This window comes from Nesoenas mayeri (genome assembly GCF_963082525.1).
Source record: "Nesoenas mayeri genome assembly, chromosome: 6".
Classification (NCBI taxonomy): domain Eukaryota; kingdom Metazoa; phylum Chordata; class Aves; order Columbiformes; family Columbidae; genus Nesoenas; species Nesoenas mayeri.
Window position 1 is genome coordinate 37261988 of NC_137545.1, and position 26289 is coordinate 37288276.

General features: G+C 39.3%; 2 protein-coding genes across 6 annotated transcripts in view; one reads left to right on the forward strand and one right to left on the reverse strand.

The window, feature by feature from the left end:
* The first annotated feature begins 1263 nt into the window (after positions 1–1263).
* Positions 1264–26179, forward strand: RAB3GAP1 (RAB3 GTPase activating protein catalytic subunit 1). Of its 5 annotated transcripts, none has more exons than XM_080346344.1 (25): positions 1264–1290; positions 1387–1442; positions 2379–2454; positions 3717–3849; positions 4083–4161; positions 4823–4942; positions 5539–5704; positions 6505–6604; positions 9030–9111; positions 9637–9705; positions 10386–10459; positions 11170–11262; positions 12710–12879; positions 13051–13149; positions 13480–13652; positions 14653–14707; positions 14973–15341; positions 16427–16564; positions 18157–18384; positions 18857–18953; positions 19042–19145; positions 19251–19366; positions 20480–20582; positions 23272–23482; positions 26136–26179. In XM_080346344.1, exons 1-25 carry the CDS (start codon positions 1273–1275, stop codon positions 26153–26155), a joined length of 2949 nt encoding a protein of 982 aa, XP_080202470.1. In that variant the 5' UTR covers positions 1264–1272; the 3' UTR covers positions 26156–26179. The 5 variants fall into 5 exon arrangements, with proteins under 5 accessions (XP_080202470.1, XP_080202471.1, XP_080202469.1 ...); XM_080346345.1 differs by lacking the exon at positions 26136–26179 and adding an exon at positions 23549–24559 and having other exon boundaries at positions 23272–23382; XM_080346343.1 differs by lacking the exon at positions 26136–26179 and having other exon boundaries at positions 23272–24559.
* The window catches only part of ZRANB3 (zinc finger RANBP2-type containing 3), a gene marked incomplete at its 5' end in the record, with an annotated part of 36785 nt that continues 36552 nt past the window's right edge, over positions 26057–26289 (reverse strand). The window contains one exon of the mRNA XM_080346342.1: positions 26057–26228. Within this exon, the coding sequence (XP_080202468.1) occupies positions 26130–26228 (99 nt within the window). The 3' untranslated portion in view covers positions 26057–26129. The remainder of the gene's footprint in view (positions 26229–26289) is intronic.

Genomic DNA, 26289 nt, shown 5'->3' on the forward strand with positions numbered 1-26289 from the left:
GAATGCCTCCAGAGAAGGAGACTCCACAGCCTCTCTGGGCAGCCTGTTCCAGGCTCTGGCACCTCACAGTAAAGAAGTTTCTCCTCATATGCAGACGGAACCTCCTGTGCTTCAGTCTGTGCCTGTTGCCCCCCATCCTGTCATTGGGCACCACTGACAGGAGTCTGGTCCATCCTCTTGACACCCACCCTTGAGATATTTATAAACATGGATGAGATCTCCTCTCAGCTTCTCTTCTCCAGCTGAACAGACCCAGCGCTCTCCGTCTCTCCTCATAAGAAAGATGCTGCAGACCCCTCATCATCTTGGTAGCCTTAAGCAGCAACAGCAGACGTCAAGCATACTTTTCTCCTTTTATTTATTTATTTTTTTTAGTAGCAGACTGTGCTAAAGGGGAAGAATAAAAGATATATATCCAGGCTTAGGAGGATGAGCTGGAATGGCTTTGAAGCGAACCACTTTGCTGGATGCCAGAAGGACCGGGACGCTGTCCCCCTTTGTTTCAGGCTGTACGAGGGACCCCTTTGCTCCGGGCTGATGGAAAAGGGGCTGTATTACTCATTTTTCTGCAGGTACCCGGCACACAACTGACCTAACGGTGACAAGATGTGACACCAGTCACACCCCAGGCACCCAGCCGGTGAGCACTTTATTTACTCTCTCGGGCTGCCCCTGACAGAGCTGCAGGGTCTCGGCTTCACAGAATCACAGAATGTCAGGGATTGGAAGGGACCTCAAAAGCTCATCCAGGCCAGTCCCCCATGGAGCAGGAACACCCAGGTGAGGTTACACAGGAAGGTGTCCAGGCAGGTTTGAATGTCTCCGGAGTAGGAGACTCCACAACCCCCCTGGGCAGCCTGGGCCAGGCTCTGCCACCCTCACTGAGAAGGAGTTTCTTCTCAAATTTAAATGGAACCTCCTGTGTTTCAGTTTATACCCACTGCCCCTTGTCCTATCATTTGTTGTCACCGAGAAGAGCCTGGCTCCATCCTCCTGACACTCACCTCTTACATATTTATAAACATTAATGAGGTCATTAAGGCTTCGCACCGCCTTGAGGTAACGGCCCGTGGGGCACTTCAGCCGGCTGCCAGGGCGGGTGTCCCCTCCTGCAGAGGGCTGCGGGAACAGGGGACGCGGTATCTCCCGGAGCGCCGGGCTGTAAGGGAGCGGGGCCGTGAGGCGAGCGCGGCGCCCAGCGGGACAACCCCGCACAGCCCGCCGCGTTCCCGGCAGCCTCCGCGCCGCGGGGTGTCCCGGCAGCGGCGCAAGATGGCGGCGGACAGCGAGGTGAGCGTTCGCCCCCTCTCCTCCCCTGCGCTGTCCGCGGCGGTCTCCCGCTCACCGCTTCTCCCGCTCACCGCTTCTCCCGCTCTCTCCCCGCAGCCCGAGTCGGAGGTGTTTGAGATCACGGACTTCACCACAGCCTCCGAGTGGGAGAGGTGGGTGCTGCCGCCGTTCCCGCCCACCTCACTGTGAGGGGATCGCGGGGCGCTGCCGTGTCACCCCGGCCGAGGGGAGCGGGCCCCGCGCTGCCCCCGGGCCCACCAGCCGGGAGGCCGCGTTGGGCGGGAGCCGGGGCAGCCGGCGCCTCGTCCCGCCTGTTCTGTGGGTACCGGCCCGTCCCTGCGACCGCGGCTCAGGCCCAGCTGATGAGGTGGTTAAGAGGATCTAGTCAAGCTGTTTCTGAGCTGAGCGAAAGGTCTGGTTTAATGTCTGTTTGCAAGGGATTAGAATAAACATCTACAAGGCTTATATTTTTTTTTTTAAAGTAGCTACCTGATGATTAAACTAGTCACCTCATAGCTGAAGCCTTTAAAAGTTTGTAGAGCAACGTACAAGAAAATTTAAGGTGAAGAATGCTCTTGCATTCTTAATGTGTTACACTTTAAAATGTTATTTTCCAGTGATGATGTCTATGACAGAAAGAGAAGGATTCTAAGCATTCTATTTTAAGTTTGAATTTAGTTTATAATTTTGTGTCAAATGCTTATTATTTGTAAACAATGAAACAGGAGTGTGTGTATATATATACATATATACATATATACATATATATACACATACATATACATATATATATATATATAACGTGCTGCAATACCAGAAAAAGGTGAAATTCTATAATCACTCAAAGCATGCTTTTAACAGTTGCTAAAAGTAACTGTCATCTGAAATGTAAACATAGGAGGACCACTTTATTTGTACAAGGAAGCAATTGTTCTGTTTTTATTGCAATACTTCGGGGTGTTTTGTGTGTGGGTTGTTTTTTTTTTGAGGAATTCTGTAGTAGGACAACATGTTCCCTACTTATAGGAAGCTGAATTATAATACAAGTTTAGTGTTCACATATTAATGCCTTTTCCCCTCCCTAATAGATTTATTTCAAGAATAGAAGAAGTATTGAATGACTGGAAACTTATTGGGATTTCTTCAGGCAAACCTCTAGAAAAGGTCAGTTACTGCTTCTGAATTTTAGTTTAGAATTTGAATTACTGGCTAGCAATACACGTGTGTTATGTGTATTGCCGTTCTGTTAGGCGTGGCAGATAATGATTTGTATTGAGGAATTTTGCATGTAAAAGTAGCAATTTGACAAAGAGTTGCTGTGACTGTCTGCCAAACAGGCTATTTCCCTGATAAAGTTGGATCTTCATGTAGGGCCTATTGATTTATTTTTTTTATTATTATTCCCAGCTTTGAATCTGGCAACATGGTTGAAGCTGTTCCAAATCCTTAAGGAGTTTCTTTTTGCCTTGCCTTGTGCCTTCGTCACATACTTATAATTGAGGTTTGCGTAGTACTGCTTGTGACTCAGTGTGTTTCGTAGATCGGAGATATTATTTTTCTAATTCTGATTAGAGCCTTTGTAGTACTTTCTCAGCCCTGTAAAATGCAGAAGGAAATTACTGAGGCCTTCTGCATACTAGTGCGAATAAATTCAGCTGTTTGGATTGAATGGCTGCTGTGTTTACAGAGGAATTTTGATTCTTAATTTTAGTCAGGGTACAGAATATTCAGAACAAAAACTTATCTAATGAAGTAGTTTTCAACTTTAGCTACCTGTCTGTTTGACCAGACCTCTCTTGATTTCCAGTGAGAAGACACCCTTAACAGATCAAAGGGTTGTCCAGGTTGTTTTGTTTTATTAGCAGCATACAATTCCATACAGCAATGTTGTTTGTTTTATTTTTTTCTAGAAACTTTGCTGTGTTTTTGTTTAAAAATTATCCTTACACATAGAAGTTTTACAAATTACAGATACAAAATAATTTTATCAGAAAAAGCATATTCAAAGTAAATATTAAAGTAATATTTGTGTAGAATGGTATGGATATAGGTACAGATAAAATCCCAGGTGGGAAACTTCTGTCTTTGGGCAAAGTTGGGGGTGCATACGCTTCAGATGTGTAGTTGGGTATCAGAGGTTCTATCTGCCCCTTTATTGCCGTATAATTCTGAAGACTTCTCAGGGAGATAGCTGGTCCTTGAGATGATTATTTGCAACATTTTTAGTATTCAGCTACCTTTATAATGAAGTGCTTTGAGAACTGGCGTTTTAAAAAAATTAAACTATGTTTATCTATTTAAGAATAAATATTTAGCAGTAGAAAAAGATGACTAAATATTTTAAATTGTGTAGACAGTGTACTTTTCAAGTCCTATGAATATTAACCTGAATTTGTGTGATCAAATAATACCTTTTTTATTTGCAGGGTGTATACACCACAGGAACATGGGAAGAGAAATCAGATGAAATTTCATTTGCAGACTTCAAATTCTCAATTACCCATCATTATCTTGTACAAGAACCCAGTGACAAAGATGGAAAAGAGGATCTGGTGGAAGGTAGCTGATAGTTCTCTTAACGTGCCTGTAAGGATATTACAAAAGACAATTTCAGAATGTGGAATTCACAGTGTGTTGATCTCTTCTGTGTGAAATTTTGTGGGATCTGTTGGGTGTGATCTGACATTTCTGCTTCTGGTGTGCTTTGTGTTCATCAGATTGCTAATATCAGGAAATTACAAGTTAGTTGAATGGATGTTGATGCTCTTCTTATGTACCAATTTTTGTCGTAGATGTCCTTCCTCTGCCTATGCAGGACTTGCTTTGCATGAACAATGATTTTCCTCCTAGAGCTCACTGTCTGGTAAGATGGTACGTGTACTACCTCTCATTTTTAACACAAGCATAGCAATTGAAAAATCTTTCATGCTGGCACAATCATTTGCATGTATTTTTTTTTTCCATCAAGAGTTAAGAGTTTGAGTAAAATGATTCTTTGTACTAGACACAGAAAAGTAGTGCAAAAAAGTCCACTGCAGTGGGCCTATCTTTACTTATTATTTTTCTCCCTCAAAATATTTTTTTCTTAATTTCACAAACTAACCAAGCTTTATATTTGTAATGTTTAGATGCATTCTTAAAAAGGAAAGCTGCAGCACCTTAAGAAACAGCAACCATATTCTTAATAATGCAGATCTATAGTATATTGTAGCATTGTTCTAGAGAGATTGTTTTTATGTATAAATACTTAAAAAACTCAGGACTAATAGACCTGGGAGTCCTCATATTATTTTGAGTACAGTGTTTTAATGCTGTTAAGCTCTAGTAGTTCGTAATTTGAGAGTGTGCAGCGCTCCATGCCCACTGAGTTCTTGACCTCTCTGAAAGAGGTATTCACATCAAAAACACAGATTCCACACAATGTGGGTGACAATTGGGTTATTCAGGTTACAATACTTCTAAAAATTCTGTGCTTCAACTGGGTTGCTAAAAACAAGAAGTGTGCTCCTTTTTTTTTTCTCTCTTTCTTAAGGTATGGCTTACGTGAGTTTGTGGTTGTTGCTCCAGCTGCCAATAATGATGCAGTTCTCAGTGAATCCAAATGTAACCTTTTGCTGAGTTCCATTTCCATTGCACTGGGGAACACTGGCTGGTAGGTGAAAGCATAAACCTTGTTACTTGTCTAGGTAAAACTCTGGCATACTGCTATTGCGAGGAAAAAGTATTAAATTGTTAGCGAAATACATTCAGAGTTTGTTATTTGTGCACCATAATTGTTACAGCAGGATTTTAAAAAATATTTCTCACAGAAACTTTAAAAAGATTGATTCAATATGTTATTTATATTAATTATTACTTGAAAACCTTAAAAACTTTTAAAAGCTGTTAGAAGTTGTTGGAATAACTGATATACAAAATACAAGTTTTGGCAAGGGATTTTTTCCCTATGTGTGTTAACAGTTATGTTCTAATATTCCTGAAAAAATACTTAGGCTGAAAATTAGGTAACTGAAGTCACGGACAGGGCTACACTTATGACATGACAGTTTGTTAGGCATTCCATTTAGTGGTGAAGTTAACAGTGTTTTTCTTTGATTCCTATCAAGCATTTTAAAGTGTGCTCTGTGAAGAGAAAATGTATTCTAAAGAATACAAAATTGTTGAAATTTTGTTAAAATATTTAACTAGTTTTAAAGACTGCTAAACCGCATGACATTTAAAATAATCTGAAATATTCGTGTTTTATAGTCAAGTACCACTATTTGTGCAAATACATCATAAATGGCGACGAATGTATGTTGGAGAATGTCAGGGTCCAGGAGTTCGAACTGACTTTGAAATGGTTCATCTTCGCAAAGTGCCAACTCAGTATACTCATTTGTCAGGATTACTGGATATCTTCAAATCCAAGATTGTAAGTGCATTTGAATGTATGTAACTGATATTAAAAATAATTATTTTATTACCTGGTTGCTTGAAGATTCACTTCTGTCTTCTAGGTTGGTTGTTTGTGGTTTTTTTGTAAGGATGGGGTTTACACTGCTGATAGCAGCAAAGCCTTTTTCCAGATATTGTCAGGATCTAGTGATAAAGAGTGAAAATCAGGGCAGGTTTTGTTCCTCAGTGTTACCACCTTTCCCATTTTTGTTTTCCACTGGCATGTGAAAGAATGTGTCTGTTTTACAGTCCCCTTGGAACAACCTTCCCTTCCCCAAAACAAACGCTGTTTTGCTATTTAAAAGGAGAAGGGAGGGTTGGGGTGAGCTTTTAATTTCATATCGTGTAGCGTCCCAAGCTCAGTTAAGAGGGAACAGCATGATGAAATGTGAGGAGCCTGAGTGGGCTCTTTGTTCATGGGTGGCATGGCTGACTGCAACACTTCACAACTAATATTGGTGGATAGCAATCTTGTCAAAACACTGAGGAAAAAATCCTTAATGAAACCCTAATGCATTCTGGGTCAGAATTACTTCTGAATTATCAGTTAAATGGAGCATATGAATGTCTCATGCATTTTAGAAAGCTTATGTGCTCATTTTTACCTGCGAGTGTCTTGTTGGGTAGTGGCTTTACTAGTAATACTTGGGGTGTTACAGTTCTGGTAAAAGAATGCTCTGATACAAGCTATCATAACTAATTTATGTTCAAGGCCTGGAATGTTTGGGAATATGTACTCTTCCCATTGCCTTTCTTTTTTTCTCTAATATATTTAAGGGCTGCCCTTTAACACCACTGCCTCCAGTTAGCATGGCGATCCGGCTTACATACGTACTTCAAGACTGGCAGCAGTATTTCTGGCCGCAGCAGCCACCAGGTAGGAGATTTTTGTCCGCAGAATAACTTGCTTTAAGATAACAGTTAATGCTAAAGAAGACGTTTGTGTGTCTTGCCAGAAGAATTAATACACTTTCTGCATTGCTAGGAAAGGCCTCAGTTACAGCCGAGTGCCATCTCGCTCCCTGTGATAGGCTGGCAAGCTTTAAGCTGCTCTGAAATCATGTCTGTGGCTGTGTGTTATGGTTAGGGCTGTGCCTAGAAATATGCTTTTTAATTAACATTTAGAGATACTTCTAAAATGGTAATATCTGTTTGGAGAGAAAAGGGTGACTGTAGGTCTGTAAAGAATTCTGCCCTGAATTCCTTAGGAAAACATTTGGATTCAAGTTCTAGTAGGTGCTAATACTTCACAGGTGTATTTGTCAATTATTTCCATAAAGTAACTTATCTTAATACTTCACTATTTAAGTGTATGAACAATAGGAAAAGGAGAAAATATTATATGGACCTCACTTGAGGTAAAAGTTTGGATTTTTGTTGTTCACACAATACTAAGCCAAGAAGTTCATTTGTTTATTTTTTTTCATGCAGGAAAGGTTTCCAATCAAGTCTTATATTGTAGTAGCTTGGTATGAGGGCAGAAAACGGGAAAGGTAGTGTATAGACTTCAATCTATAGTACGTACGCTAGACTTGATAAGTTTTTCCTGTAGTGATGCTAGTTAGGAGAAACATTGAGTTTGCTCACTTGGTATTGTCACAGTGAACTCTCATATGCTTGCTTGGTGGTAACACTTTCATCCTTGGGTATCAAGGATTTGTTTTTAACAGACCTATTTCTAATGGGTAGCAGGCTCAAAAATAGACAGATCTGTAGGAAAAGGGTAGATGTTAGTTCCCTCTTAACCCACATTTTAGTAGTGATGCGGTATTTTAGGCATAAGGTGGTGGAGCAATTAAAAAGCCTGAGTTCTATTCTTGACTTGGTAGTAGTTTTATGTAACAAGGTTAAAGCATTTAGGGCACGCTTAGGGAGGCAGAACCTGTGTGACCTTGGTCTGGTTACCTAATTGTTTGTTTTTCCTTTGCTTAAAAAAACCCCAGACTAATCAAAGGTATGTTTTGAATAAGTCTGTAGTGAAGCTGATCCTGTGTGGTTTGTACTTAATGAATGTTGAAAGTATGTTTAAAGAGAATCCTGGTCTTCAGGGTCAGAGAAATACAGCGCTGTTTTAAGTGATAGTTTCTCTTTGTAGGTAAACCATGTTTACCTAGAGAAGTTGGGAAGCGAGTTCTACAGTTTTCCTTTTTTATTACGTCTGCAGACACAGAAGTCAGTGTTTTCTGTAGTCTCTCGTGCCTTGTTATAGTTATTCAATGAGTCAGGGTGCCTGGTTTGTGATGAATGAGTTGTACCACTCTGATGGTATCTCTTGATTTAACCAATTTGAATAAATTCTGCTCTTTCAGAGGATTCTGGTTAAGGGAGCTAGTGGCATAGTGCATTGGAGAAACTGGAGATGAACAACATCATTTTGATTTCTTTTGCTACATGCAGTTGTGGTTTTATGTTTCTTCTGAACAACTAGACCTGTACTTTATTACCCTCACTCAATTAGGTCTTCTGAGGTAAAAGCAAAGAACTTAAATGTGTCTTTCATCTTCTCTGGGGAAGAAATTATGTAATTAAGTTATCCAAAGATTTTATCTGTTCTAATACCTCACTTGCTTTGTATGTAAACAGTTTGCCAGGTGTGTTTAAAATCAAGGATCAGATACTGTAATAGCATTATTATAATGGCATTACAATACATTATTACTCATTTAAATTTTTGTGCAGAGAAGGCTGTCTGTTTTTGGTTTGTATATTTGAAGGATAAAGCCCATTGAAGGATGCGGCAAGTGGCTGAGGATGCTGGAAGGCATCTTTTAAGTAGCTGGGATTACAGGAAATCTCAGATCTTTGGGTTACATCTTTAACTGCAGGAGACATAAACTGTCAGTCTTTGGATGAAAATGTCAGCCTTTTAAAAGTAGTTGTTTTTTGACTGTGCAGAGTTGCTTTTCTGGAGTCTTCCTTTTCTGCTTGGAACCAATTTCCTGCCTAAATATTTTTATGGCAAATTCATGTCTATTTGTTCTTGTGTCAACATTGTCTCTTTAAGCCTACCTTTATAGCTATCATCTTTGCCTATATGAAGGGAATAACCTTCCCTCAAGATGGATTATAAGAATTTTATCTTCCTTTTTGAATGTCCTGGTGCATGAGTACTTCCCAGTTTCTGCTGGAAACAATTATTTTGACTGTATGCTAGGATTGTGTTTTCATAGCCATGTAACATTAGCTGCTCACTTACTCTCTGGTCATCCTACACTACAGTGTTTTTACTGTGAAATTAGGTTGATGTGCTGCTTAAAATGTTCCATAAATTCTGTATGGAAAATGTATTTATCTGTCTTCAGATATAGATGCTCTAGTTGGGGGAGAAGTTGGAGGCCTAGAGTTTGGGAAGTTACCATTTGGTGCCTGTGAGGATCCTATTAGGTAAGATACGAGTTCAGAAAACTGTGGTTTATAACTTCCTTAATGGAGGACTTAGAGGCATATTCTTTCAATTCTTAGCTTTGCTTGCCTATCACTTAGCATGTACATAACAGATATCTAATTATTCAAGTACATTAAAACATAAATCTGTGAAAAGTAATGGTCTAATAGCAAATAAGACCATTTGCAAAATTGTCTAATGATATTCAGGGTCCTAGCTCATACATCTTTCACCATAAACTTCTGGACCATTTATCTCTGAAACTATTATGTTGAAATATACCTTAACTGGAGATAAAATTTAAAGATAGTGTGCCTTCATTCAGGGGCTGGACTTAAATAGTGAGGGTCCATAAACTGAATTGTTACAGTCTCTGTCCTCTTCTGGCACGTTTCTGGATGTAGGTGCGAAATACATAGAGGGACTTAAATGTGAACTGTCACAAATACTCCTCAACATCTTAACAATGATAAAGAGAACACTTTCTACTGGCACTGACAGATTTAAGTCTTGTTTTGTTTCAGTGAGCTTCATTTAGCTACCACATGGCCTCACCTGACAGAAGGTATAATTGTCGACAATGATGTTTACTCGTAAGTATTTTGTCTGAATTGCAAATATCTAGAAATGTACTTCATTTGTGAACTACTGCAGTTAGTGACATCTGAAATGTGCATGACTTTGTGTGTGAAAGAGAGCCCATTTTGAGGAATGGCGAGGTCAGTTGATAAAATGCCTTGTTTGGGAAAACAGCCTATGTTGAAATGCATTTCTGTGTGAGAAAATATTAATGTATCATAATCTCAACAGAACTTGCACCTCCATTTTTGGTCATATTCTCATGCTACACTTGAAAGTCTTGAGTATTGCTTATTTATTGGGAAATATGATAATGGAACATGGAATATACTGATACTGAAGAAAGAAGAAAAAAATAGTGGTTTTATTGTTTTAATTAATGCAGAATAGAATTTTCAACATTAATACACTTTAAAATAAGACAATGTAGTTGTGTTGTAACAGAATTGTTCTCATGTATTTCTTATTCCTGTTATGTGTACAGATGAGAACAGGGACTCTTGCTTGCATTTCAGAGGGTTTCTCATGTTGTTCTCCTGTGTAATGTGGTGCATTTTGTGGCCTAATTGGCTGTGACATTCCATTTATTGAGAATTTGATATTTGTCTCTTGCATACTTATGTTGACAGCATGTCATTTTTGTTTGTTTGTATGTTTTTGTGTGTGTGGTTTGTTTTGTGTTTTTTTTTTAAAGTGACCTGGATCCTATTCAAGCACCTCAGTGGTCCGTGAGAGTCAGAAAAGCAGATAACCCTCAGTGTCTATTGGGTAAGACACTGGAATTCCCTATCTTCTGTTATGGCTTGTAAGCTATTGCGTTATGAAGTTAGGATTGAATTGTTGATTTCCTGATGACTTCTGTTTCCTCACACTATTTTGGGCTGCCTTTTCAAGAACATAAGCTTCGCAAAAACATAAGTTTCTGCTGTAGGTTATTCGGCATCTGTGTACTCTGAACTGCATTGCTTTTTTGCTTTAGCAGCTTCTAGAGAATAAGCACATGCTGTGTATGTTCTGTGAAAATTTGGATTTCCTAGAACCTTTAGATTTTAATGGGTGCTTTGTGGATATTTTCATTACCTTAGTTGAATCAATCCATCTGACAGGCAGGATTGGTATGCCTGGAGACCTGTACTGTTGTTAGTCCTTGACTTTTAGCTTGTGGGGAAAAGGTCTTCAAAACTAAAAAAATAAAACAAAATTTAAAAAAAATAAATTCATCTTGCTTTGCGTGAAGAAGTGGATTAATCTGTATGCAAAACTGGTCTCTGGAGTGGTTGCTGATAGCTGTTGAGATGAGCGTTTTCTTAAGCTTTAATTATACAGTTTAAAGATATTTGTGCTTCAGAAGGAATTATATCATGTGCTGTCAGATGAAAAGATAAAATTGACTGTCCCTTAGGAATCACTTTGAGGGTTAGCTTATTGTTCAATGAGCTTTGAACTGAGTAGTTGTTCAGAAGCTTTTTCTCTTATAGGTGACTTTCTTACTGAATTCTTCAAGCTTTGCCGTCGGAAGGAGTCAACTGATGAGATACTTGGAAGGTCTGCATTTGAAGAGGAAGGAAAAGGTGAAACTAAAATCTTGCTAATTTGTGTTATTTGATTTTGATTGTTAGGCATTTTCTGTAATGCTCCTAGGAATTTTCTGATGAGTGCTACATTGTATAATTTCTCATGAATTCTAGGCAAGCCTAGTTCTCAAAGTCCCAGAGGACAATTGCCTCTGTTATAGGTGTGGATGGTGGTTTTTTTGTTTCCCCCCCTCCCCACCGCAAAACAAGAGTTTAAAATTTGACCAGCGTGTACAAGAGTTGAACGAACATCAAACAGATTTGTCTGCATCTTTTAATGTATTTTTGTATTTTTTTCACTCTTTTTCTGCTTTTTGAAGTACTATGTAGTGCTGTAGTGCATGTTTTAAGGGCCAGTTTAAAGAGTCTTTAATCTGTTTGAGGGGCTTTGCTGTTATCCTCAAAAAAAAAAAAAAATCCCAAACCAACCAAACAAAACCCAACAAAACCCACCAAACAAAACACTAAACCAAACTAAAATTATCCCAGCAGCATAGATATCAACATATTTTGGATGTCTGTGTCCCTTTCTTTTGCTTTTCTTGCTATATATGGTGAACATTCCTTCCTCTCCTGCCTCTTGTCACTTTTTCTTCCCTCCAAATATGACCCATAGCACTCTGTTTTCTTTGGTTATACTTGGTCTTAGTTTTGAAGTAGCTTCCTGGTTAGCTGAAAAAGGTGTTAGACCAAGTAGGGTGTGTATTACTCTTAGTGCTTGACGTACAGTCTCATTAACCCTCCTTGTCTCTAATTTTCTTGACATGTTTGCCAATATGAGGTTTTTCAGGTTCCTGGTAATGATTCACTTAAATTTCTCTGCCCCTCTTTTTAACAATGCCAATTCCTGTTATTGTAAGAGAGGTTCTGAAGTTTACCAGCAACAACTCTGGAAAAATCATTTGATTTGAGGAGTTTACCTGAGGACTCTAAACCAGAATTGTGCTTATGCCATATAAGATCACATATATAGTGACTGACTAATACTGGATTTCTTTAAGGTTTATCTAAAGCTCTAGCACACACTTGAACAGTCTCTGCTGTCTGCAGCGTATTCATTGGTTTCACATATAAACAAAGTTTAAATACTGGTTTGTCAGCAGGCTTTTTGCTGATGCTCTAACCTGTAGTTGTCTGCAAGTATCAGTACTGCTACAGTAGGTGGCAGGCGCTGTCTACAGCCAACCCAGTCTAGACTTAATTCAGTAAGATAAATTAAGGAGTCTGTGACTCCTTCGTGATCTGGTTCTTCTGCTTTATTTTTGTGGCTAAGAATAGTAAATATAATGTGTGGAATCTGACAGCACAGGGGTGTAGTTTTGGTTAACAGGTTGTTAAAAGTCAATACAAAATAAACAAACTGGATATGTCAGGTGAACTTTTTAAAGAAATGGTTGTATAGGGTGGTTTGTTTCAATTATTTTAATTCTATTTTCTTTTATAGAGGTTGCTGACATTAGCCATGCTTTGTCGAAGCTCACAGAGCCAGCACCAGTCCCAATCCATAAATTATCAGTCACAAATATGGTTCACAGTGCAAAGAAAAAAATTCGCAAACACAGAGGCGTAGATGAATCACCTTTAAACAATGAAGTTCTAAACACTATTCTTCTGGTAAGTGAACTGTCTACGCCTGTTAAATGCATATAAAACATGTAGTTAGTGCTTCCACTGATGCATTTGGTTTATAGTTTAAAGCAGAATTATAAATAAAGGTCTCTGATGTCAGTTCCTTTATTTAAGGAACAAGGTGCAAGTTTGGATTTCTTTTTTTCTTTCTTGAAGTTCTTATTTCCTGATGCTGCTGACAAACTCGCAGAAGGATTTGAAAGCAGAACTGGCACTTCAGCAGGAAACAATCCTCCTCCAGAGAATGAGGATTATGTAAGTTTTACTGACTGGCACTCATGAGAGATAGAAAGAAATTTGGAGTGTGCGCTCATCCAGACTTTACTATGGTTGCCCTGTGTCTTGTAATAGATCATTTTTGGAAAGATGAAGTTACCTTTGTGGAATCTCCAGGTAGAAATAGTGATTATTTTTTTGCCTAATTTATTTTTGTTTCTTTCAAAGACTCTAGTGTTTTGTAGTTTGTACTTACAGGTTTAAAATATAATTTAGCCACTTGTATTGTCAAACAAGAAAGAGATTCTGTGGTTTTGGAAAAAATGCCATTGTTCCTGTATGTCCTACTTTCTTTTGTTTCTTATGTAGAATCTCTTCAGTCAGTTTAAATCTGCTCCTTCTGATAGTCTGACGTACAAACTAGCTTTATGTCTTTGCATGATAAACTTCTACCATGGAGGTGTAAAAGGAGTGGCACATCTTTGGCAAGAATTTGTGTTAGAAATGCGCTACAGGTGGGAGAACAACTACCTTATTCCAGGGTAAGATTTGTTGTTGTTGTTGCTTTGTTAGAGAAAATGTTCTTTGTTTCAGGAACAGAATTAGTTCATTCTGACTTTGAAACACACTCTTTTGTTTTTTTAAATTGCAAATGATGTCCTCTACTTTTATTGCCCTACTTCCATAAAGCGAGAAAGGATACGGAGTAGGGAAGGGCATCTGTGCCCTCCTTTGGAAACTTCAAGATGCCTGGGGAAGTTCAAGTTAAAGACCCCACTGTGTGAATGAGGGAAAGAGGGAGAAAAAAAAGCTTATCTGAATGCTTGGCTTCAGTTTATCACTAGATAAAGGTGAAGGAGCTGACAGAGGGAGAAACAACTTTGCTCTGTGCTGTAGTTTCACCACTTTTCTAAGGGAGCTGTTGCCAGTTCCTGCTGGTGTAACAGCCTTTGCAGGCAGCTAATGCTGTCTCAAGTACTCCAGCCCTTCCAGGTTGTGTCTGCTACAGCAGAGCTTGTTGCAGACCAGATTAAGGGTCTGTCAAGATGAGGTATCAATGTAGAGCAAAAATGTATCCTTTTTTTAAAATAAAATGGGATGGACTGGCCTTTTATTCGCTAGTTTGTACTTCCAAGTATTTACACTAACAAATAAAATAGAAGTTCAAATAGAGATTGCTCTACTGTACCGTTGCAGTTTTAAAGTACAGTCAAAGGTGCTTAATTTTTGTTTGAAAACAATTACTCTTTTAATTTCCAAATGGAGAACTGAACATGAAATGCAGGCTGGCTCTGGTAGTAGCGTGAATGACCCCTGAGCTTCAGAAATGACCTCTAGGAAATAAATCTAGTTCAACTTCTGGGATTATTCAGTCACTAGTTTGTTTTCTGAGATCACAGAAGAGCTGCATAGTTGAAATTGTGGGGATGGGTTCAATGTGAATATTTGCCTCTCTTGTGGATTTCATATGATTTAAGACCAGATGTGTGTGAAAGAATCAACTTTATAATTCATCATGGTAATGCTTCTACTTTTTGTTAGATTAGCTAATGGCCCTCCAGATCTGAGATGCTGTTTACTGCATCAGAAACTTCAGGTAAATATCCCAAATTTAAGCATTATTTTTCTCCTAAGGAAACTGTGAAAATTATAGCAATTATTAGCTTAATGTATTGTTGTACTTTTAGTTATGCTTGTATTTTTGGGTCTGGATTTAATTTCTTGGGAAAATCTTTGCTAAAGCAACAAGTTCAATGAAATTGTTATCTTTTAGAATTGTAAGAGATTTTTGGTGCCTCCCCAGATTGTTTCCCTAAGAGAAGTAATTGCTAAATGATTTTTTTTTTCCTTTAACTTGTTAGATGTTAAATTGTTGCATTGAAAGAAAGAAAGCAAGAGATGAGGGGAAAAGGGGGAGCGTGTCTGATCGTTCCCCTGGTGGTAGTTGTGGTGACGCTGGGAAGGGAGCAGACCACTCTGCAGATAACCCTGAGAAGGAAAAAGAAGTTGGCAAGTCTTGGGAATCGTGGAGTGACAGTGAAGAGGAATTCTTTGAATGTCTAAGTGACACGGAAGATCTTAAAGGAAATGGACAGGAAAATGGAAAGAAAGGAGGAGCGAAAGAAGGCAGCAAAGATCCTGTAAATTTGAAACCAGAAGGTCGTCTGCATCCCCATGGAAAACTCACTCTGTTGCATCCAGGAGAGCCTCTCTACATTCCAATAACACAGGTGAGGCAGCGAGAGCTGAGCCAGATGTGCAATATGACCCTCATGCTATATGGCTCATACCTAGGACTGTGAAATTGTATATAGTTTGTGGGTTATAGCCTTATTTGTTGTTAAAATGGCTCACTGTTTTTGCCTTAAGAATTTGTTTTCCATTTTTAAAACCAGATGAGGCTGTTAAACTGAAATCTCACATGCTCTTTGTTTTATTTGAGAATGGGTCTCCTTACCAAATTTCACTCAGAACCACTATTTTTAAACAAGAATTAAGCTGTCTTTCCTATCTTAAATTTGAGTTTCTTTTTATTTCCAACTCTTGAGGCATCTTCCACACCTCCTTTCTTTCTTGTGAATTAGAAACTGCTGTGGTCCTCCTGCTGTGGAGATGTGTAGCTGACTAACCAGAGTACTGCATCAGTTTTGCTGTTACTTTTTTCTTTTTTTAAAACTTATATCTAAAAGGCCATAGTCGTCAGGTTCTTGTTAGCTTTACCTAAAGCAGATTTATTGTCAAACACATTAAAGCGTTACCTGACACAGACTTTCTTGCAGAGTGATTAGGGAAGAAATAGGAAGCAGCGGTGTCAGAGGAAGTAGGTTGAAATCAGCCATGCATGAAAAATACAAGACTTTTCATTCATTTGAGAGAAATTCTTTGTAATGGATGTTGTTTTGTGCGGGTAAAAGGTCTGAACAGAGTGTAGTCTGACAAAATGTTGTCAATTAATTATGTGCTGACAGTATACACGGCAATAATTTTGCATTACTTTAGGTGGATTTTCATCTATCCCAGAAAAATACTATCAGTCAAACACTTCTTGGACTTCACTGGATTTAGGGATTTTAACAATATATCCTTATATTGTTACTTCATTCTCAGGTTGTTTTTAATTTCTTTTTGTTAGTGTCATCTTCAGATGCAGCTTTAGGCTAAACAGTTTAAGCAGTAGAAATGTATGCATATTTTCTTTGAGTACAAATAAAGCAGAATGAACTTTTGGTGACAGGCAGTTTTCAACTCCCCCTTCCTTAAAACGGGCTAAGTCTAGGAGAGGTGATTTGTAAACTCATCTTTTTCCATGTTGCAGGAACCAGCACCCATGACTGAGGATTTGCTGGAAGAACAGTCTGAGGTCCTGGCAAAACTGGGGACATCAGCAGAAGGTGCTCATCTTCGGGCACGCATGCAGAGTGCCTGCTTGCTCTCAGATATGGAATCTTTTAAGGTAGTACTACCTGAAGAATTCTGTGAGACTGCTTTCTTTTTAATTAAACTATCTCCCTTGCTTGTGTTGACCAGTTTTGAAGGTTTTTCTGACTACTTTTTTCTCCTCCACAAAACAGTTTCAAAATAGTTTAAAGTTGAAAATAAAACCTTATTGATAAAACTTTCAAAAGGTAGGACTATCCAATACATCATGCTATATGTTCCAGTAAATTTGTACAACGTCTATGGGAGGGAAGAAACCCCTAAAACATGCAGTTGATAAATTGGGAATTAAAACTCAAGCCCACACAAAATGATGTCAAAAGAAAGCTGAGCATCGAAGTCCTGAATCAAAATTACTCTCTCCCTCCCACCACCCCATAGCTTCTGTTTAGTGTCTCTCTTACCTGTACTTTCCACGGTGGTGAGTTTTGTAAAATACACCTTTAATTGGCTCCAAATGGATAAAATGTAAAGGTGGTGTAAAGGAAAAAACAGAACAAACAATTAGGAACATGTTCACCATTCTGTAATTGGACTTTAGGGAGGTGGACATAGCTGAAGGTGTTTGGTCTTTAGTGGGAAGGATAAGTTATCACTGTTTAGAAGTCCTGTGCAGCTGTTCATCAAATTGGGACTGGACTGGCTGTGGTTTTGGGTAATTTGTTCTATTTCTTTTCTGAGCTCTGTAGAGGGAGCTAAGAGCACGTACGCTGCTGGCATCAGAGGATCTCAAAAGTCTAAAAATATTGGAGATTCTGTCATGAAATAGCTATATCTTGTGGTTTTGGTTTTGTTTTTAAATTATTGCAATGTTACTTTGTAGTAAAATGATACAGATGTAGTGTAGAGTAGGAGTATTTATAACATATCAATATCAGTTTATTAGCAGTGATTCATATCAGATATACGGAGCAGTTTTATTTCTAAGGTGCAAGTGATCCCAAAAGTCGAAGTAACAACACAGAACCATAAATTGAAGCGAAAATGCACTCTTCAGTAGCTACTTCAAGCAGAAAGCTGGGTTTCCTTTTATCTTCTGGACCTATGGTTGTGTTTGTGTTGACATTGCATCTATGAAAAATGAGGCTTTTTGGGGGTTGGAGGAGATTTTTTTCAAGTTCCTTTTTAAAGGAAGAAGAAAAGGTGAATTTTGGTACTGGCGTGTTAAAAGATGGAAAGTCAGTGCTGTAAGCATATGAATGCAGCCCAGTGATTCTTTTAGGTTTGGGCTGTTTTTCATCTGGTATAAGCTTATACATTAAAAAAATAGTGAGTTGCATGTATCAAGTATCAGATGGAAGCTTGACTTAACAGTATAATTTTGAGCTTGCCTGAAATAAGTGAGGAATGTGCTGTTGGGGGGGTTTTAAGAAGAAGGTTTCTTTGTTTTTGATGACAATGTGGGCTATCCATCGTTGTCTTGGTTTATACTTACTTATCCACCTCACCCTCTCAGGTCTCTTTTCTAGTGTCAGTTTTGCTGAGCGTGAACGGAATTCCCTGAGTTTTGGCTCCTCACACATGCTCTACCCACTAAACCATACTGCCAGGTTATTATGGTTTTTAGAGGATTTTTCAGGCACAAATTTTCTCTCTTCCTCATTCCAGGCAGCTAATCCTGGCTGTTGCCTGGAGGATTTTGTGCGGTGGTACTCCCCTCGGGATTACATCGAAGAGGAAGTGGTTGATGAAAAGGGGAATAGAGTAATTAAGGGTGAGCTGAGCGCCCGAATGAAGATTCCAAGCAACATGTGGGTAGAGGCCTGGGAGACGGCAAAACCAATCCCAGCCCGCAGGCAGAAGAGACTCTTCGATGACACGAGAGAGGCAGAGAAGGTAAAAAGCTGTGGCTAGCGATAGTCAGATCTGTAACGTTTGTACAAAACTGTCTTCTTTCTCCTGCAGGATTTAAACATAAACACATCATTGCACTATATTCTTGGAGTTATTAAACTGTTCAGTACGTGGCATAGGGTTAATCATAAATGATTGCTGCCGTACAACAGTGTGTTTGAAGTATCTGAAATAGAGTGTGTGGAATGTGACTTCCTAAGCTATATTACCTAGGTGCTTGTAAATAAAACAGATTTTTGTCTGCATGTTTCTGTTAAGAAACTAAAGTGTTCTTAAAACAGAATTATTTCTAGTTTCATTCTAACCTGTTGGAGACTATAAGCAATCACTGAATGATTCATGTAAAAACTACCTATTGAGTCCTGTCTTATAACAGCGCTCCCTTGTGAATTCTGCAATGTAGGTGCTCATCATTTGTAGTTAACCTAATGTATTACATTTTCTAATGTCGTAGGTGCTTCATTACCTTGCAGTTCAGAAACCAGCTGACCTTGCAAGGCATCTCTTGCCCTGCATCATCCATGCAGCCGTACTCAAGGTAAAGGAAGAAGGTAAATAATGTTCATAAATTATTAAGATATTTTAGGGTGGACACTGATGCAATAATTAAAACTTCTTCATTTCTTTTCCTCCTAATAGAAGCACTAGAAGATATATCTTCAGTTAAGAAGATTATTAAGCAGATAATATCCCATTCCAGTAAAGTTCTACGATTCCCCAATCCAGAGGACAAGAAGTTGGAAGTAAGGCTTTTGTACTGTCAGGGGCTGAACACTTTAGACTTTTACACTGTTCATGGGAGTGCTAAAATAACATTTCAAATTCCCATTTTTATTCAACTCCTGCAGGAAATCATTGCTCAGATTATGAGTGTGGAAGCTATCATTGCCAGGGCCAGGTCTCTGAAAGCAAAATTTGGGGTAGAGAAGTGTGAAAATGAGGAGGAGAAAGAAGATCTACAAAGGTGACATTTTTTTTTTCCCCCTCTCCCTATTCCCCTCTGTTTTGTGTATGTGTTGTTTTTTTTTTCCTCTGCCTTTTTTTGTGGTTTCAAAATTTAGGGCAGATGAAAGTGGTGATAATACAGAAATACTAAGGAATTGTATTTAGTAGCAATAAACATCGGCGGTTGTCCCTGTCCCTACACTATCTGGAGATGTTACATGTGGGTGCCCTGAATGCCGTTCTCAGTAACCATCTCTTTGAAAACATGTGATGCAAATTATTCTAATGGAATTCGGTTTTATCTTGACAGTGCTGAGCAATTGATTTATTTTTTCATGTATGTAAAAAGTACATTTGATGAACTTCATTGCAAAAGAGGTAAAATTAGGAGGAGTAGGAATTTAGTATTTTCTATAACTAATAGAAATATCCCCCCAAAGTTACATTTTCTTTTAGTCTCCTTACTAATTTGAAATGTATTACTGAGGAACGATATGCATGAAAAACAATGAGCCGTGTTTCACTGCTTCACTACCTGCTGTCACATTGTTTCTCAAACATGTCAGGAGTTCAGAGGAGCGATGTCTGACCAGTATCTTTGTGCTCAAAACAATTGTCATGTTGTTACTACTTCTTGTGTGTCCGTCACAGCGAGGGCTTTTTGTTTTGCATTAGGAGCATGGGTTCAATTTATAGTTAATGGAAAGAAGTAGGTCCTTTCAGAGGGCTGAATTAATTGGCCCTGCTGCCTTTCCTGACCTTATGTGGGAGGTTGATGTGTTCAGCTTGGTTTTGACCTATGTTATCTGTGAAACAACAGCTACTTGTGTTAGCGTGAAAGAACAGGAAGGTAGGAGGGAACAACCAAAGGCTAAGGGGAGTTTAGGGTGGAGGGAAAGGAGTAAAGGGTGTAAAGGCGATGATAGCGTCTGAGTGGGATGCTGAGCAATGTCAGTTTCTTCCTTAAACTTCTAGAACAGACAACTCTTGAGGGCATCCGCCGCTTGTCACTCTGTGTGAGTGGTGCTGGGTGGAGACCTCACAGGAAACAATTCTGCTTTTAGATTAGCAAACTGGATACTGCTGAGAATTAAACGTTTCTTTTTTCCTTTTCAATAATTTGTACCACCAGATTCGTAAACTGTCTCCTGGAGCAGCCAGAAGTGTCAGTTATCGGTGCGGGAAGAGGACCTGCCGGCAGCATTATTCACAAGCTGTTCGTGAACGCTCAGAGGGTAAGAGAGCTCTTGATTGCTTTGCAGGCACTTCTGATTCAAGCACTATGAGACAACGGCTTATCATGTGATGCCAGTTTATTTTGTCTGCATATATGCATGTGTTGTCATAAATGTGCTTGAGGGTGTTTTTGTGACGTTCAACATGGTTTTGGCAATAACAGAACCTTGGAAGATGAGAGAAGAGTAGACAGACTGTGACGTGAAACAGTTAAAGCCATCTGGGTAGACAGAGGTGTCATTAACGTTTGAGTTACTTCAAATGGTAACATCAGTAATGCCGTTATGGCACAGATTTCTGCTTTATTCAAGTTACACAATATGTGCAACGTCACAGCAAGAACGATCAAGTGTGTTGATTGTTTCACATAGGAATGTAGAGAAACACATTATAATATTAAACATTTCAGAAGGAGTAACTTTTTGGAGTTAGGCTTATACTTGGAATACTTGAGTTTTCTTCTGTGGAAACTAGCGTGTTTAGCAAGACTTTCAGTTCTTTTCCAGTACAACTGTGCATTCAGTTTACTTATTGCCAATGTTGCATCTGCTTTCTGGAAACCCTTCCCCAGCCTTTATTGGTGTAAATGTTCCCTTTTTCTCTCAAACAATCTTTGTTGTAATTAGCCTTAAAGTATTGATTTCCAAACTTCTTGGACTGCAGTCAGCCTTCATTTTCTGTCAGAATTACACCTATTTGTAGCATCAAACTATCTAACTAAAATTTAACTACAGTGGTAACAACAAGGTAGTGCAGGCACCTTAGAGCCTGAAATCCCGTTTGGAAATCATTGCTGTAAAAATGCTGTGATTGGGTATTAAATACTTTTAAGAACTGGATGCTTTTGTAAAAAACTGTGTTTTGCAGTTCAGCATGAAAAGGACCATTCTGAAAACAGACCATGGCTATTCTGACAAATGAAAAGCAGGACATTTATTTTCTCCTTCTAGTCTCTAGGGAAAATCTGCTTGCAAATCTCAGCGTGTCAAGCAGCTTTACTTACAGACTTCCCTGTAAACGCAGGCAAGCGCGTGCACTTGCCTTTTTAATATTGAGGCATTATGTTTTTAAAGCTGGCTGAGAGTTTCTAGCATTGATGTTTGATAAAGATGTATGTACATTTCTAGGGTTTTGTTTCTTTTGAAACATCGGGAACTAAAGCTGGGTTACAGGTACTTCCCACTAGGAACTGTTCACTGTTAATTAAGACTTGTTAGTGGGACAGGAACTAACTTGCTACCAAAAACCTCTTGTGTTTAATCTACCGTGAATTATTTCAGTAGAGAGCTGTTTGGTAAATAGATGTTGAACTACTTCCTTGTTTGTTACCTTTTGAACCTGAGCTCCTCTCTGTGTAAAATGTGTTGTTATATTCTCAAGTTTTCCCAGGAAAATTATGATAGCAAATGCATGTTCTTGGAAGTGGTGGAGTGTGTGATGTCTCTTAAACCTACAATCTCCTTCTAACCTCTCGTAAGTCACCTCTGACTTGCCTTTGTTTCTATCTTTCATCACTGGTTCTTTTCTCATCCCTTTCCAAGCTGACTGAATCTTCTGATGAGGTAACCAACTTTGTCCCTCGTTTCCCACTCATCTGCCCTAGCTGCATAGACTCCAACCTTTTGGTAGATGTAGTACAGCAACCTGATTTAGTTTGTACTGTTGTTCACACAGAAGCATAAAACTAATTCTGTGTTTCCAGAATGGTTTTTCCTCTTTCACAGACTATTTTTAGAGCTTAACGGGTAGTGAAAAGATAGAGAGATCTCTAAAAACAAAACCAACCAAAAAACCAAAACCAAACCAAACCACAAACATTTATTTGAGTGAACATTAACATTTTCTGATGCTGAAATATGTGGCTTTGCTTTTAGATTCTTCTGTGTTGCCATCAGTGTGTTTAGTTTATTGAACAGCCAGATGACTGGGGGGGTGAGGTAGAGATGGACAGTACCTGGGGGAGCAGTGAGGTGGCTGAGAGGGGCCATGAGGGTCACCAGTGGGCTCTGCCATGCCTCAGTGACATTGATAAGCTTGAGTTGTCTCTTAGGACCCTATAGGCTATTGGAGTGTGTGTGTATATATACATATATATATATATATATATCTGTAATTAGGGAATGTTTATTGGGCTGATCGGAGCATGCCAGCCCTTCTGCCAATACTCGGACTTGAGCGTTGCCAGTAGCGGCTCTGAGGCCATGAGCATCGATGGAGATTGCACAGTGTCTCACTTGCTCTGCAGAGTCGCTTCCACAAGCCCCTCTCTGGCCATGAAAAGCACATAGTGAAGTGGCGTTTTGAGTTGGAAAAGGGGACTTTTTGTCAAGACTCCAGTAGTGGCGCTGCTGGTTTTTCAGAGGAGGCTGGCTTGGCCTTATGTAGCCACAGTGAGCTGAGGAGAGCCCTGCGTGAGAAGGGCATTTCCTCTGGTCAGAACCCTCGCTTCACGCTGTCAGAAACCGAGGAGCTTAGGCTGACCTTCACCATCACACATGAAGGTTCTTCCATTTGATTGTGCACAGTTTATTTCTTGACATCCCATTAGCGTCTTGCTCTGTGTGCACATAATGCCTTTTGATGTGCTTTCCATTTCTTATCTTCCTCTGTTCCTCTTATGATTTTTTTCTGAATCCCAATGTTAAGAAACAGCTTGCCCTGTAATTACACCTCTGCTCCTGTTTCAAGGTTTCTGCGGTGCCTCCACTTGACGAAGAACTGAGGAGATCGGGTTCATCAGAGGAGCGAAGGCTCAACGTGGGCACCACTTCAGATTTCCCGCCGCCCACGGGCCGCGAGGTGATTTTGCGCACAACCGTCCCCCGGCCTGCCCCGTACTCCAAGCCGCTGCCGCAGCGCATGTACAGCGTGCTGACCAAGGAAGACTTTCGACTTGCAGGTGCCTTTTCAGCAGATACAACATTCTTCTGATTTAACCAGCTGTGTTATCTTGTGTGTCCGGTAGGATGCTATTGGTTTTCCTTTGGGGAAGTTCACAGAGTGACTGGCTGGTGGCGAGGAGCAAACACGGTTGTGTTAGTGACAGCGTGTCGTGTTCCTGAGGACAGAGCTGAACTGGCAGCCGAGGAGGGTGTGTGGAACAGCTCTGACCTGAGGGTTTGGGGTGGCTTCACGAGGAGCTTGTATCAGATCCTTGGGAAGGACAGTTCAGCCATCTCCTCTCTGTCCAAAGGGAACAGGTGATTTTTTTTTTGCATTAGCTTGTTTAATAACGGATGTGAATGGGCTGTATGCAAATACTTCATGCTGCTTTACCGTTCTTAATCAGACTTTATCAAGTGATGTTAGTTTACTTAAATTGATGTGCAAATATTAAGTAATTTGTATTTATTGCTAATCATATATATTGAGCCCAGTATTTTTTGGTTAATCACAAATTGCAATTATTTCCAAAATATCCTTATTTTTATTTAAAGTATACAGTGCATTCTAGTTCATGCTAAACTCTCCTAGCATTGCAGCAGAAATGTATTTATTTGAGACTGTAACTGGACGGGAAGCCCGATAGCCTTAAGTGGATCACTCCTGGTTTTAGATACTTTATGTCCTTCCCTGCACCAAGGGCCAAAGCTGTAAGTAAGTGACATGTACAGGGAGTTTCACTGGAAGCAACTTGCTGGTATGAACAGAGACTGTTTGGATGCATATCTCTGATCTGATGAAACAATTCCATCACCTGCTGCCAACTAACCCCCAGATATCATGCAGACACTCTGATGTGTATGTGCCAATGTTGCTTTACAGTGATCTTCATCTGTTTTCATGAGAATCAGCAAAAGATCAGCGTTACTGTACAAACTCAAATGTAAAAATAGCTACAGTATTGTTGACATTACTCAATAAATCTAAAGTTATTATTGGCACTCAGACTTGTTCAGGTCCTTGCACTGGTTTTGTCAAAATACTTTAAAAATGTCATCCTGGCATTGTATATGACTGTGACTATGTTAAATGGGGAAAGTTAAGTCAAGTCCTGTCTCAAATAGTAGGACCCCAGGTATTACCTTAAAACTTCTTTGAGGGGCAGGGCCTAATGTGTTTCCCTCAGCTAAAGTCATAGCAAGTAGAAATGCATTTTTCAGGATAAAGAAGAGTTTGTTTTCTTGTCACAGAATTTGTTTGCCAGGCTTTTTGTGTTTTACCCAAGGCACATTCCTCTGATAAAAAGGATAAGAAAGACAAAGACCGATTGAGCTGTCTAGCTTCTTTAAAAGAAATGGCACAAGACTAATTACTGAATAAGTAATCTTTAAGCTTCCTCCCTGATTCTCTTTGTTTCCTCCTCACCTGACATGATGTCTCTGTGACATTTTACATTAGAGCATGTCCTCCTGTAAGGGCTGTATAAGCTTGAAAGTCTTACTGTTATCGGGATCTTATGACTTGGTCTTTTAAACTCTGAAGCAATGATTCCTTTCATCCCTTGAGAACACAAACGTTGTGTAACACTTTTGTTCAGACAGTTGCCTAAAGCTGTTTGTGTCTTTGTTGGAAAAGTTCAGGTAACTTCTCTTTGTAGAAAATTGTGCATTTACAACACCACCTTCTCCTAAATCTTTAAGAGAAAAAACCAGAATATTTAGGACTTTTTCTTATAAGAATAAAATACACTGATAAAATTCACTAGATATACTTCAAATTGCAGCCATGTACTTTCAGAAAAAGCTGTGTAGAGTACAGATGTGCTTTATGAAGTAACTACTGTCTTATGGCATTCAAGGGGTCGGAGAGAGAATGATAAAGCATAAAAAAATCATCAGGAGAAAAAGACATTTATTTGAAGCAACTGTAAAGAAGGTCACATAAACAGTCCAAAAGAACGAGCATCTCTGCATTCACTAAAGAGAATGCGCCTGCACCGTTTATTTGCCAGAAACTACCTTTGATGAGATCATTAGTAATATTTATTGTTCCCTGTCATGAGTAAGTTTTTAATACAAGCTGCTTTAAGTAAAAACAGGTTTCAACAGCCCTTAATTCTAAATGCTAACGTCATGTAAGTCAGGCCCAGTGCCAAATTGCATTCCCAAGGCTGCTGTTGAGTGTTTTGTAGGTATGAGACAGTTTCAGAAGAGACAAATCACTCACTTACGTGATTTCTGTCATAATAGAGGGCAGAGGCTGTAGTTTCTTCAGTAGTTTTGATACATGAACAAAGAAAATAATCTAAGAGATCTTCTTGGGCCACAAGGTCCCCAACAACTGAACCATGTAAGACTAATTGAAGCCTCAGCGGAATTTCCTCAAATTCTTGCAGGTGTAACTATACAATAATAGGAAAACACTAATGCTTCAAAACTGCATTAAGATTACCCACAGAAATTTAGCTTTAAAGCACAGGGTCATAAAAATATAACCATGATCAAGTACCTTGAATGCACTCACCCAAGGCCCTCTGACAGTCACCATTAGTTTCTTGGTTTTAGTTCCATATTTTCTTTCCTTTACCGACAGCATGATAGACTATAAGTTTTGGTTGTGGTTGTTTTTTCTGAGTTATAACGTAATTGAATATAGTTTGCATTTTACAGCTTCACAAAAAATTTTGTGATATCACAGCCGTACTTGGTAGCTAAAGATCGTCTCTTCATCTGGCTCCTTTCCTTGGCCTGTTTTGCAGTTCTCTGCAAAAGAGAAAGGTGGGTCTGTTAGCAAGTGTTGTCACCTGGCAACAGCGCGCTCCAG

Bases quoted from the DNA above. Each gene is read 5' to 3' on its own strand.
- RAB3GAP1 (XM_080346343.1), top strand. The intron at 4,943-5,538 runs GTAGGTGAAAGC...CGTGTTTTATAG, and splicing joins GCACTGGGGAACACTGGCTG to TCAAGTACCACTATTTGTGC. The intron at 14,708-14,972 runs GTAAATATCCCA...TTAACTTGTTAG, and splicing joins TACTGCATCAGAAACTTCAG to ATGTTAAATTGTTGCATTGA.